The 15,166-nt window shown below is 42.0% G+C and overlaps 1 protein-coding gene across 3 annotated transcripts in view; it reads left to right on the forward strand.

Annotated features, from left to right (window-relative positions):
• The first annotated feature begins 429 nt into the window (after positions 1–429).
• The window catches only part of HIC1 (HIC ZBTB transcriptional repressor 1), a 142,048-nt gene continuing 127,311 nt past the window's right edge, over positions 430–15,166 (forward strand). For 2 of the 3 annotated variants that reach the window (XR_015057597.1, XM_085878991.1), the window contains exon 1: positions 8,524–8,676. Coding sequence is in view for 1 of the 3 variants with exons in the window: in XM_085878991.1 (XP_085735117.1) it covers positions 8,565–8,676 (112 nt within the window). In the remaining 2 variants the exon portion in view is untranslated. Of the gene's footprint in view, positions 572–8,523; positions 8,677–15,166 lie in introns of those variants that run through there. The other variant, XM_085878994.1, reaches the window with a different exon arrangement.

A 15,166-nucleotide genomic window follows, 5' to 3' on the forward strand; every position in this document is an offset into this window, starting at 1 on the left:
AAAGTGGCTTCCCTCGATACTGCCGGACTTTACCGTTACCGTGGTTACATATGCCTCTGTCGCCATGGTTACTAAAGCAGCACTTTGGCTGATGCTTTTGGGCTTAAAAGCTGCCTTAGTGCGTTTTTCTCCTCTTCATTGCACTTGTCCAGCTTCTGTGCACTAAGGGCATCCATACTGGCATCCTGCGAGGAATTGGTATTTGGACAGACTCCACACATTGCCGTCCAATGAGTGGTTTCATTTTCATTGTGCATTGTTGATTCAAATAAATCAAAAAAGAAAGCCTGCTCAATCTGAAAATGCGGTCATGCATCTCCACGGATCAGAACCTGACTATCACACTGGACAATTTATAACGTTCTTCTGAGTTTATTGCTGAACAGTAAGCAGTATCATATTTGTGCTCTGCAGGCAGGGGGTTCCACCAAGGAGTACGACGGCGGTGCCTACATACTTGAACGTGGTGCAGTTTAACCTCCACAACGGTTAGCCTGCAATGGATACGCAACATGAGCCCTGCTTGTGTATCTAAGGCTATTGCATGTGATAGTACGCTGCGGCTGTACAGGTATGGCCATTTCAAGTCATGTTTCTGGCTAGACTTGACTGAATTCAACGTTATCCGGAGGTTTTGTTCACTCCACTGTCCCATCTGCTAGCATTTCCTCAAGAACGTTAAAGATCATGGAGCACCTTTTGAAAAGAGCAAGCCATTGCATGTCTGTACTGTGGACGGTTTCAAAGTTACTGCCCCCAATCTATAAGGGGACTCGCATTGGTGGTTATGGCCACGCTTTTAACGATTAATTATGCAACCAGTAGCCAGTTGCTGCATCTTCTTGTTTTGAGCAAGGGGGTGCAGCATTCTGGGGAATACTGTATGCTATGATATTTAAGTGTGGAATGTATATGAGAGCTGCTGAACATGGACGCTTGACCCCTGAACAGGGCCTGAAGATCTGTTTGCTCAACCAGGGCACAACCCTGCAGTTCTTCGTTTTTCAAAAAAATTCACACCCCAAGGGAATGGGTCAAGCCCAAAACCAAGAGGGGCTCCTTGGGTGAAAAGGCAACAAAAAGAATATTTGGAAAATGTAATGGTTAAATGTGATCGAGACAATCGATTAATGATTTGAATGGTTACAAGTTGTTTGGAAGTCTGGAATACACTGCTGAAACTAGTTGATAGAAGTCTGCAACACACTGGGAAACTGTTCCAAAGAGTGGCAGTGTGGAGAAGAAGGAGGCTAACACAGAAAGGTTGATGGTTGTTATGAAGAGAGTGAAGAGGAGGAGGGACAGAAATGGACTTCGATGCACTGATTGTCGTAGAAGCGGGAGAAGAGACACGGGGAAGAGATTGCTCGACAGTTGGCCAAAAGTTGGAAATGGCGAGACAAAGTAGGATCATTAATCAGTCAGACAGCCTTGGCTTGGAAGCAATCCAGAATACCGATGACTGACGGGGGAGTGCTGCCCCAGACTTGGTAGCAGTATTGCATCACCGGTCTGACTTGGGATCTGAAGAGGGTGAGAAGCTGATGGGATTTGAAATATTTGTGAGCTCTGAAGAGGAAACCAAGTGTTTATTGGAGCCAGATTTGGTGATGTTGAGGATGTGAGGCTGCCAAGAGAGAATTATAGAAAATGTGACACCAATAATTTTGATAGAGGAGGACTGCTGTAATTCAGAACTGGACACAAGAAGAGGAGGGCTGGGCTCTGTTGATCTTTCTGGATGAAGTAGAGTTTGAGTCTTGGGCTGATTGAAGAAGTCAACGTTGTAGGAGCCCTATTGAAGCATGAAATTGGGGACTAGGACGAGGTGTATGGGAATGATAACTGGTGGAGGGTGGAGTCATCGGCAAAGGAATGGTCAGGGTTGTTACCCTGTGCATGAGAAGCGAAAAGCGGGGTTAAGCAATTGGTTCACTTTATTTGTCTGAATATCTACAAACTTCAGTTTATGATCGAGGAACAACTTGATTTGTAGTGGAATGTTTTATTTTGAACCCGAATCGGAACATGAATCCGAAAACAAACTTGTAGTTCAGCAGTACTTTGGCTCTGAATTTGTTCCGACCGCAAAATCATTCCAAACAGGAAACTTACTGTTTTTAAGGACGTCATAAAGGACACAAACATCAGGCATGAAGAACTGATGTAATGTGTTAGATAAGGTGGTGTAAAAGACGCTGCAGCAATGACGGTAAACTTCTGGGGAAAAAATTTTTCACTCATTATTTTATTTCAATTGAGTTACATATACTTGAACGCCGTGGAACACAAACCCCATGTTCTTGTTTCTCATGACTGTGTGGGGTACCGAATTCGGTGAACTCTAGCTTGTAGCTGTGATGAGGTCATTTATGAAAAGAAAAAGAGGGAGGATGAACCTTGAGGGACATGAAATTAATGTGGTAGCGGTCAGAGAAGGGGGCACCGTCAATCGGAATTGATTGCCCAGCGAGGAAGATGGAAAACCAGAAGATGAGCTGAGGCTGAATATTGGTCCACGAGTCAGTAAGTGACCACTATATTCGTTATGGGTGTGTGTCTGTCTGTCTGTCTGTCCCGAGCATAGCTCCGTGGGTTTTGATCCGATCTTGATAAAATTAGGGTGCGATGTTTATATCATGATCTAGTTGTGTTTTCTGGAGAATGGGTGTGCTGCGCTCATTTTGGGTGGAGCCACACCCAAAAAACAGGTGTTTTTAGGGGGTATCCGGTTTCAAGTTACATCTTCGCTGAGGGGGTTTGTCGAATCTGGCAGGGGTTTCGGTATTTGGTTAGCCCAACGGCACCTGCATAGCCCCACGGAGCTCGATTTTTCATTTTCATCCCAAGGTCAAGGTCACAACGTCACGAACTTAGAAAATGTCAAAAAAAATCAATAAATTGGACATCGAGCTCCTAGGGTTTTCAACTGTTTCGAATGAAAGTTGGTATGCAAGTAGTGCTCTTCGAGTTCTACAACTTTCATCATTTATATTTTTCCCGATTCCCGCCAGTTTGCCCGTGGCGTCCCCTCGAAGGTCAAAAAATAAAAAAAGGCGAACCGTGTACATTGCTCGTGAACCATCGCCGTCTCCAGACTTGTCATATATTGCGAGCTTTGCGAGAAGCCTTTTGTGCCAAACTCTGTCAAAGTCTTTGCTGATTAGTGGGGCAACTTGGCTAAATATAGCATAACAATTGTGCATTTTGTATGGAAGGCGCCAAATTTGGCACACCAGTAGCCTATCATATTATGAACAGATTTGGATATTGGGCCATCTCAAAATTTTTGATGGCAGTGGAAAATGGCTGCCACAGCCATCAGCGGCTGAATTTGAGATGGCCCAATATCCAAATCTGTTCATAATATGTTCGGCTACTAGTATGCCAAATTTGGTGCTTTCCTCACAAAATGCACAATTGTTATGCTAAGTTGCCCCACTAGACATCCAGCACAACAATTCGACTTTCTCCAAAGTGGCCAAAAAGTTGATGACCATTCGTTGGCAACGTCGACCAGGAGGTCACCAGTGGACCTGGCTTTGTGGAAGCCATATTTGTGTTTATTGAGGAAAGCGAAGAATTTTAGACGGGTTAAAAGTAGATTTCTGATCAGAGACTCCATGATTTTGGAGATATTGGAGGTCGAGCCAATAAACGACTTTCAAAATGACGTATGAATTGGGCCTTACTCATGGAAATATAATAAATATGAGAACTATTCGAGGATGAGATGGAGAGGTGTTGATTTCCAATAATTTACTGTTAATACAGTGTGTGTGTGTGTGTGTGTGTGTGTGTGTGTGTGTGTGTGTGTGTGTGTGTGTGTGTGTGTGTGTGTGTGTGTGTGTGTGTGTGTGTGTGTGTGTGTGTGTGTGTGTGTGTGTGTGTGGTGTGCATGTTTGAAAACACACACACTTCAACTTTTAACAATAGATCGAAAATGTAGTACAATCTATTTTGTGGCCTGGGACCAAACTAACAATATAATTATAATAGCTCTCATAGCTCCAAGAGCTTCCACATCCCTCCCAGGATGATTAATAGTAAATCTCATCATTTTAAACTTTACTTTCATGTCAGCTTAACGACTAAGGTGGCTAGCTTAAGATCTTTGAGTTTGAGGCCCTGCTGACTGGTGAATTAACACAAGGTGGGGTTGATTCAGCTTGTCATCCTTCCGACGTTAGCATAATGAGTACCAGAGTACTGGTAATGGAGGGCATTGCATCAGCGGCACTGCGGTGCCCCTAGAAATGACGCAACCAGAAGCCACAGGCTGCACACGATGGCTATTTTAAACTTGCTCTGTACATTCACAAGCCCCAGGTATGTCCTTCCCATGAGTGTTCATCAATCCAGATAAACGGTCCATTCACTGGTAGTGATCTGTCGGGGAGTTTGTATAGCAGACACCCGTCCACTCGGGCCTGGTCCACATAGCGAGTCGGGAGTTTGCAGAACGAGCAGCTTCCCATTCAGTGAGCTGAGAAAGTTCTCCAAGTCTTTCGTTGTGCGTATTTTCAGGTGGTTTCATAAGCTTTGTGAGCCATTTTATGTTACAATACTTATCTCTGACACAAGATGTATCTAATGATCTCCTGAATGCCGACGTTTTCTGGGGTCTCTTTGCATGCACGCCCAGTTTTCTGGGCCTCAATACATCAGTATTTGATGGCAATTTGAAAGATCAGACAGGTCACCCTTCTTCAGAACATGGCACACAATGCTCACAGGAGGTTGGGTAAATACCGGTACAGTAGGAGAGGTTGAAAAGCTTGGAGAAAATCGGAGCAAGTGCTGGAGTGGAGCTTAAGGCCCAGTCACACCTTGACCTTTTAGCCAGCAATGGCAACGTATTAAAATGTATGGAAAACGCTGGCTTACGTTGAACTTTTGATGTTTTTTTTTAAAGATTCGGACGTATTCATAACGACTTGGTCTTATGCATAACATATTAGTAACGGACACAGAACGTTTCGTTGTCTTATAGATAACTTATACCAACGAATGCTGAACCTGTTGTCGGCCTTCACAACCTATGCCCAACGATAGTCTAACTTATGCATAGCGCGCTGCACGCATCGCCGACGATGACGTGACGTAGCCTATTAAAAGGCTGCCGCACAACGATTCAAATCATAACTGCCGCAGAAATGGAAGTGTCAACATCGCAGTCACACCTTGGCGATCTTGCCAGCGTATGCCGACCTCTGAAAAATGCGTCTAAAATGCTGGCGCACGTCAAATACGGTATGGGTAAGTTTGGTATGCGTGAAGAGAACGCTAAAGTACGCTATCATACGTCGTATTAAATGGAGTACGTCTTGTAATTTTGAACATGTTGAAAATTTTACGACGTACTTGCCGTATGACACACGCTCCGCATGCGATGGGAATAAGTTGTACGCACGTTACGCGATCGTTGACACACATCGACACACGTTACTTGAAAGGTGCTCATAAGTCGAAACACGTCAAGGTAATGGTTAGCGTCAGTGTTCCAGGCTCCCGGTTTTTTTTTCTTCGGTATGACGGTGTTCAGTGTACAGTGTGGTTATGATTTAAATCGTTGAGCAGCAGCCAATTAATTATATTATATTATAATCACACTAGAAATCGGAATGTCAAAATTACCATCATACCGAAGGAAGAAAAAAAAAAAAAAACCAAGGAGTCTGGAACACTGACGCTAACCATTACCTTGATGTGTTTCAACTTATGAGCACCTTACAAGTAACGTGCGTCAATGTGTGTCACCGATCGCGTAACGTGAGTACAACAAGTAACTCATAGGTTAGAAATAAGTTTCGGGTACGCTAAACATTACCTCGACGTGTTTCGACTTATGAGTAACTCACAAGTAACATGTGTCGACGTATGTCAACGATCGCGTGACGTGCCTACAACTTATGGCCAGCGTTATGCGGAACGTGTGAGTCATACGCTGGCATAAGTCTTAAAATTTCAAGCATGGAAAATTTGAGGACAACCGAAAAGTACAACGTTTAAAGCCAGCGTACAACAACGTACGGCAGTGTTTTTTCAGCGTGCTCTCAATGTTATCAAAACTTACCCATAACGTATTCGACGTGTACCAGCGTTTTAGACAAATTTTCCAAAAATCGGCATAAGCTGGCTAAAACGTCAAGGTGTGACTGGGCCTTTAGAAGGACAATAGCAGGAATGCCATCCAGACTATCGGCTTTGTTGGTGATGAGGTAGAGTAGAGTGTGGTGAACTTTGGACGTGGAACATTTGATGACAGGTATAAATGAGAGAATTGGATTTAGGACTTGGGTGAAGCAGGAGTTCCATTGGAGTTTGGCTTTGGAGGCCGACACCGTCGCACCACGCACGCCAAGCCCTTCAAAACTCGAAGAGTGAACTTCTGGTTGACCCCACTTCGCCGTGCACAGAAACCTTTCCAACAAACTGATTAACTTTTGCTATTGAGAAAAGCAGAGGCCTAAATCGCTCTCGTTTCCTTTTTCTGCGTTGTCCATGAGTTTGTGCAGTTCAGTTTAAAGATTTGAGTCTTTCTTCAATTGTTTTGTTGTACATGATGTCTAAAGCATGGCCTTGTTGGTGTTGTCTTGTGGTACTTTCATTGGTTTCATTAAAAAAAAAAAACTTTTATTCTTTGCAAATATCAATTTTATTGCCAGAAGAATAATTGTCCCTGCACACCTTGAATTTAAATTGTTGAAAAAGTTCAACTTCATCTTTTACATAACTGGACCTCCTTGGTACAACCTGTTGCTGTCCCAATCTGAACCTCTATCGAGCTCATGATGCAAGGAACCTAAGGTTCAAATCCCGTATGTGTGTCGATTGTCTTTTGTCCTTGTAATATTCATGTGGAAGCTCGGAACACGAGCTATCAAGGAACAACGTCAACCGTACTGTCCCGACGCGCATTGCGTGATGACGGTCAACTGGTGTCACATTTCGGACGTTTTTTGTTTTTTTTTTGTGGCAAAAGTGTGAAAACCTTAAAATTGACGATTTTGGGACAGATGGTGATTATGATGTCAAAACGCAGCCATTTTGAATTCCACCTTTACCTGCAGAACGTTGTGCTCCTCTATATCCAAGATGTTGTGCTTGGGTCACACCAACATATGAGAGCTTGTATCGTCCGATGCCACCCCTGCAGGGAATCATTGGGTCATATGTTCGTCTGGAACGGCTCGCTGTATATTCAAAAAAAAAAAAAAATCAAGAGCCAGGTCGCCGTGGGAGAGCGAACGAGCGGCCCTTCATCAGGGACTTTGGAAGTGTGACCTCCAAGTTCGCACAGCTGTTGCCCTTTACCGGTCTCTCACCCCCCCCCCCCCCACTCTCACTGCACTGCAGCCCCTGCCTGCCCCCGCTGCACTAAATGCATAGATCTCCACCGTTGGCAAACTCTTCCCCCCGGGCACCGCCTCCTCCCACAGCAACACCTCCCCGCCAGACTCCACCCTCCACGAGGCACCACCTCCTTTCACGACCCGTCCCTTGTTCATACCTCGAGTCTCCACGCCCCCACTTACCCAAGCTCCATTGATTTAGACCTTTCCAACTGGCGCCCTTGAACCAGAAAGCAGCTGCTTCGAGCCCAGAATTCGTGCTGGGAAGGGATGTGGACCTGGGGTGGGAGATTGGCATAGGGTGGGGAAATAAGTGCTGTGCAGGGAGGGGTGTGGGGGGATTATGGACCTCGATGTAATATGTGAATATGGGTTTTACCATGATGAGTGAAGATCCGTGTGGACCATGCACATGATGATGATGATGATGATGATGATTGATGATGATGTGCTAAAGGGTTCAAGTTAGGAGTTCATTTGCGATAATCATTGAAATGGAGGTTGCGGTGGAAGCGGTTGCCCGTGAGGTCAGTTGTCATTGAGATGGTATCCGTAGACCATGTAAGTGGCAGGATTGACCGAATGGGTACAATGTAGGTTGAGCAGGTGAGCTTGACGGTCTGATTGAGAATTTATTTTACTTTGATGATTGATTGCGGTGAGGATGATTTAAACAATTGAAGAGGTGATGGTGGTGATGATGTTGAGGGTAATACGGTCGTTGTGAACGGTTCGAGGTCGATCCGTGAGAGTGGTTTTTGAATTTTATGGGTTGAATCGGTCCTCATATCGGTTGTGATGGAACTTTTGGCAAGTGGTCATTTGGGGGAGGGAGTGATGCGGTGTGTTCGGGTTGGTGGTTAATCGGAGGGTCAAGTGACATCATACAAACGTTCAAGGTGGTGGTGGTGGTTATTGGCTCCAAGGTTGATGAGGAGAGCATGTTGCCGGGTGTAGAAGTTGGAGCGGGTGGTGATAGCAAGAGGAACGTGGAGGGGAAATCTAGGCAGAGGTTCAGGGAGGATGCATAGTGGGTGAAGCGGGAGGAGGTTGATGGTCGTGATGATGATGGTGGGGGGGGGGGTTGAGGGTGCGGGGGCCGGGGTGGGGGGGGTGTGTGTGTAGATGGCGTTTGGGGACCCAGTGCGCTGTAAGAAAATCTGGTGAATATAGGCGTGTTGGCCGCTGGAGTAACACGGAGTGTAGCTGATGCGGGAGAGAGAGGAAATCCCGGTCGGAGCGATATCCAGGCTGGAGCGCCACCACGGCTCCAGCTCCTCGAGCGAGGGTCCATCGGTCCCCCATCGTGCGGCATCGTCTGGTAAGCCGGAGCTTCGGGCCCGAGAGGTGCTGTTCGTGAGACGTCAAATTTCATTTGCAAACGACGCTCTCACGGCGATCCTTATCCATCATCTTTGTGTCACTCACGAACAATTAGTCGCACAACTTGCACCTCGACGTGCCCAGTCGTAATTACAAACAAACGTTTGGATGGTGTCAACTTGTCAAAGCCGTTAAACGGACACTATGAACTCGCCGTTATTGATTTGCCTTGAAGGTAAATTGTAGTTGGTAACTTTTTTTTTGTAATCTATGAGTAGTGAAAGCCCCCCCCCCTGATCGGAGCACAATGGATACCTTTTGTGATGTAGAAGGAGCCCCCCCTCCTTAAGTTATGCAGCCACCTTCCTTGCGACGGTATCTTGATGTCCGTGGGCTTTCTTAAAATTTAATGACGTCATTTGCATTTAACGGCTGCAGCGGAGATCAAAACGTGCCGATTTACGGGCGGTTACCTGGTCACCACGTGACCGTGGACAAAAGGTCAGGAACATCAAGAGGGGGCTGCAAGTGAGGCAGTGAGCCCGAGTCCCAGGCATTGGTCGGTCGACGTGCTGTTACATTGAATTCCACCGCAGAATGGAATGTATATATTATTTATTTTAAATGCTCTTGTTTTTGTACATCAAGTTTACCTGTGTTATTACTACTCTTCACACCTTTTGGCGTTTTGAAAGGTGTGATGTTAAAAAAATATATATATATTTCTTTAATGGTTAAAAGTTTTCCTTGACTTGACTTGTTGTGCAAAGACGTACGTATTGGGTTCGTGCTGATTATTTGTCTTTTACTGCCTTCCATCCACCCTGCACGTGAGACACGTGATCAGAAAGTCTGTAGCCTACCCAATAAGTTCAAAACGACCGTTCAGTTGAATGTACATACAAACACGGCACTGCACAGTGTACACAGTAAAAAAAAAAGGAAATTTAAATACGTGTCGTGCAAGAAAAAACAAATAAATGGTGTTTGTTGACTTTCTTTTAAATCCCAGGCCACGGACTTGCTGATCATGTTAGTAGTGTTGGTTATGCACACTGAACACAATTAAATAATTCCATCGAGGACACTCAGCCACAGCTAGGTCTCATGATACAGCTAACAGGACAAGGAATAGACAATGTTCACACTTCACTAGATAATTGGGTTTTTTTTCGTTTAATTATATCGTTTAAATCGATGAGTGAACTTTAGTCGTACTCCATCCTTGTGGATATTTTACATTTATTGCAGTACTGTGTTGTGTTTATAATGAAACAACAAAACATTTCATTTCTCTATTTACCTGTGTTTTTTATCAATCTTACAGTGCCTCCAGAAAGTGGACACCCCTTTCAAAATTTTCACTTTTTGTTGCCTTATTTGCATTAAAACAGACTTTTTCCACATCGTAACCCACAACTTCCAAGTGAAAAACAAATTCTACAAATTTCAGAAAATTAATGAAAAATACAAAACTAGAATATCTTGGTTGGATAAGTGTCCATCCCCTTGAGTTAATACTTGGTGGAAGCGCCTTTGACAGCAATTACAGCTGTGAGTCTGTTGGGATAGGTCTCTACCAACTTTGCACACCTTGATTGGGCAATATTTGCCTGTTCTGTACAAAAATGTTCAAACTCAGTCAAGTTACATGGGGAGCTTTGATGGAGAGCAATCTTCAAGTCATGCCACAGATTTTCAATTTTTATTTAGGTCGGAGCTCTGACTGAGCCACTCAAGGACATTTATCTTTTTGTTCCTTAGCCACTCCAGTGTAGCTTTGGTTGTGTGCTTCGGGTCGTTGTCATGCTAAAAGGTGAATTTCCGTCCCAATTTCAGCTTTCTTGGAAAGGACGGAAGGTTTTCCTCAAGGATTTTTCTGTATTTTGCTCCATCCATTTTCCCTTCTATCTTGACAAGTGCCCCAGTCCCTGCTGATGAGAAACATCCCCATAACATGATGCTGCCACCACCATGCTTCACAGTAGAGTTGGTGTTATTTGGGTGATGTGCTGTGTTGGGTTTGTGCCAAATGTAACATTTTGCATTTACGCCAAAAAGTTCCGTCTTGGTTTCGTCAGATGACAAAACTTTTTGCGAAATGGCTTCAGAATCGCCGGAGTGGTTTTTTGCATTCCTCAAACGTGGGCTTTTTTGTGGAGTGCTTGGGATATTGTTGTCACATGCACACAATGACCAGTCTTTGCCATAAAGGGCTGTAGCTCTTTCAAATTTGCCATTGGCCTCTTGGTGGCTTCTGATCAGTCTCCTCCTTGCTTGGTCATCCAGTTTGGAGGGATGGCTTGATCTCGGCAGGGTGTTGGTGGGACCGTATGCCTTCCACTTCTTAATGTTTGTCTTAATTGTGCTCCAAGCGATATTCAAGGCCTTTGAAATCTTTTTACACCCATCCCCTGATCTGTGTTTTTCCCCAACTTTATTCCAGAAGTCTTTTGAAAGCTCATTGGTTCTTATGGTTGAGTCTTTGCTGTGAAATGCACTACCCAGCAGAGGAAACCTACAGGAACAGCTGATTTTATTCTGAAACAACCAGAATCATGACAATTTAACACATGTAGAGGCCAATTAACTTTGCGCGTGATTTTGAAGGTAATTAGTTACACCTGAGCTAATTTTTACAATTGCTATTATAAGGTGGGTAGACACTTACCCAACCAAGATATTCTAGTTTTGTATTTTTTATTAATTTTCTGATTCTTGTATAACTTGTTTTTCACTTGGAAGTTGTGGGTTACGATGTGTAAATAAAGGTGGAAAAAGTCTGGTTTAATCCAATTTAATTCCAGGCTATAAGATAACAAAAGGTGAAAAATTTGAAAGGGGGTTTAGACTTTCTATCGGCACTGTACCAATTGCTGTGTGGAGTGTGCAACCTTAACTGGTTTGTCGTGTGTGTGTGTGTGTGTGTGTGTGTGTGTGTGTGTGTGTGTGTGTGTGTGTGTGTGTGTGTGTGTGTGTGTGTGTGTTCAACCCTCAAAGGAGTATGGACGAATAGATTTTATTACACTATGAGACAATTACACCTGTTTAAATTCTGACCTGCCCTTTCAAATCGATGACAGTCCTCCTTTGGAAATGTCCAACAGATGAAGAATGATAATAAAAAAATACAATTTTTTTTTATCTTTGGTACAAAAATCATTTGTATTTAAAATGTTAAATTCTCCCAATATCAAAACACTTTGTTGATAAATAAATGACGTTTGGTGTCACCATATGGATATCACAGTCATGTAACCTCTCCCCTCTCCCCCCATCCACACTCCCTTCATTCTTACACAATGCCTGATGAAGACCACTGGTGGTCGAAACGTTGGACCTGAGAGAATCACCTATTGAGCAGTAATACTATTCCATGGTGCCTTCAGTTGTTGAATAGTCTTGCTTCATATATTAACGAATTGCCTCCTGAAATTAAGGTTTCCTACCCCCCAAACTTTGTTTATATTCTGCAAACTTTTTGATCACTTGAGAAGATACATCTCAAGCTATTAATCAGATCCATTGGCCACCACAAGAGGGCAGAACTTTCCCAAAATCTCAATATTTGGTGGTGGCAATTGTTTGGGTGATCCCCACCATTCATTCACTTATTGTGTTTACTTGTAATCTCTCTCATTAACAGCTACACTCATTGCAATCATTGTGAATTTAACGTTAACGAGGTTTGGGAATTCCTCTCTGTGAGCGAGAGAGACTTTTCAATGCATCATCAATTGGATGCATATTGGCCTGGGATTACAATACGAGGAATTCTACCCACTGGCTGCATCATTATTGAACCATGGCTGTACCACTTGATGTATACTATTGCACGAAACAAGAATAAATGAAAAAGATGGACTGCACTCTTTACAGAGTGTTGGTGATGCCAAAGAAGTTTCTTAGCAAGGGTTATTCTGGGTAGTTTGCCATTGCCTTTCCAGCATTGTTTGTCTATGCTCCATCTTTTTGAATGCCAAGCAACAAGCAAGGAAGCAACACATACCTTTTGCAGAGACATTGGAACAACAGCCAGGGTTTGAAACACCAACCTCCCAGACTCAGAGCAGATGCTCTCACCATTATGCCACCGAGTCTGGTTCAATGATTACCCTTTCCTTTGGCGAGGTTCTTGCATGAGTCAGTTTGTCTGTGTTTGTCTATTTGTCTGCACAGAATGTGCTCGCATCGGCCATAAATGCAAACTCGATGTAGCCAGCAGTCGACGTTCAATTTTTTCTAAGTAAGTCTATAAAGTATGTACAATAAGAATATGAGTACACCTATAGAGTATGTCCAATTAGAATGCGAGTACCTCTCTAAAGTATGTACAAAATGTGAGTACGTCTATAAAGTATGTACAAAATGTGAGCACGTCCATAAATTCTGTTGAATTAGAATGTGAGTACGTCTATAAAGTTTGTACAATTAGAATGTGAGCACGTCGATAAATTATGCTGAATTAGAATGTGAGTACGTCTATAAAGTTTGTACAATTAGAATGTGAGTACGTCTATAAAGTATGTACAAAATGTGAGCACGTCGATAAATTATGTTGAATTAGAATGTGAGTACGTCTATAAAGTTTGTACAATTAGAATGTGAGTACGTCTATAAAGTTTGTACAATTAGAATGTGAGTACGTCTATAAAGTAAGTACAAAATGTGAGCACGTCGATAAAGTTTGTACAATTAGAATGTGAGTACGTCTATAAAGTAAGTACAAAATGTGAGCACGTCGATAAATTATGTTGAATTAGAATGTGAGTACGTCTATAAAGTTTGTTCTATTAGAATGTGAGTACCTCAATAAAGCATGTGCAGTTAGAATGTAAGTACGTCTTTTAATTATTTGTGGGGTATGCATCTGAACCATGCTTCCCCATTATCTCGGGTTGCTTACCTGCATTTGATTTTTCATTTATTTACTTATATTTTCATTTATGGATGCTTTCCGTCGGTTTTGTGATTTTTTTCTGGTGTATTGGCTTCGATGTCCGTTGGCACACACACTTATGGTGCTTCCCCATTGTCTCGGGTCTCTCGGGTCGCTTACCTGCATTGTGTTATTTTTTTTTTCATTATTTTTTCCATTTATTTATATTTTCATTCATGGTTGTTGTCTGACGATTCCATTATGATTTCTTTTCTGATGTATCGGCTGCGATGTCCATCAGCATGTGAAATTTCGGCTTTCCACATCACGTGAAAGGTTCCGATCTTTAACCTCAATCAATCAATCAATCAGTGAATCAGTCCATCAGTGGTTCAAAAGAGATTTAGATATGAGATGTACAATTTGAATGAGTACTTCCATAAAATATGTACAATTAGAAGATGAGTACCTTGATAAAGCGTTTCCAATTAGAATACGAGTACTTGGATAAAGTATGCACAATTAGAATGTGAGTACTTTTTAAAAGTATGTACAATTAGAATGAGTACCTGGATAAAGTATGCACAATTAGAATGTGATTACGTTAGTATGTAATTAGAATTAGTATGTAATATGTAATAATTAGTGCAGATGTAATAATGTTAGTATGTAATAATTAGAATTAAGTATGTACAATTAGAATGCCAGTACATCAAGAAAGTATGTACAATTAGAATGTGAGTACATCAATAAATATGTACAATTAGAATATGAGTACACCAATAAAATATGTACAATTATAATGAGTACATCCATGGAGTATGTACAATTAGAATGTGAGTACGTCTCAAAAGTATTGTAGTTAGAATGTGAGTACATCTATAGAATATGTACAATTACAATGTGAGTATGTCTAGAAAGTATGTACAATTAGAATGTGAGAACATCTTTAAAGTATGTACAATTAGAATGTGAGTATATCAATAAAGTATGTACAATCAGAATATGCCTACGTCGATAAAGTATGTACAATTAGAATGCGAGTACGTCAATAAACTATGTATAATTAGAATGTGAGTACATCTATAAAGTATGGACAATTAGAAAGTGAGTATATCAATAAAGTATGTACAATTAAAATGAGTACGTTGATAAAGTATCTGCAATTAGAATGCGAGTACATGTATAAACTATGCACAATTCGAATGTGAGTACACGTATCAAGTATGTGCAATAAGAATGTGAGTAAGTCAATAAAATATGTTCAATTAGAATGCGAGTACCTCAATAAAGTATGTGCAATTAGAATGTGAGTACGTCTATAATATATGTTCAATTAGAATGAGAGCACCTCTATAAAGTGTTACAATTATCATGTGAGAATGTCAACAAAGTATGTACAATTACAAGGTGTGTGCGTCTATAAAGTATGTGCAATTAGAATGTGAGTACATCAATAAATATGTACAATTAGAATATGAGTACACCAATAAAATATGTACAATTATAATGAGTACATCCATAGAGTATGTACAATTAGAATGTGAGTACGTCTCAAAAGTATTGTAGTTAGAATGTGAGTACATCTATAGAATATGTACAATTACAA

This window comes from Eptatretus burgeri, chromosome 4 (genome assembly GCF_056783735.1).
Source record: "Eptatretus burgeri isolate ZD-2024b chromosome 4, Ebu_testis_v1, whole genome shotgun sequence".
NCBI classification, from domain to species: Eukaryota; Metazoa; Chordata; class Myxini; order Myxiniformes; family Myxinidae; genus Eptatretus; species Eptatretus burgeri.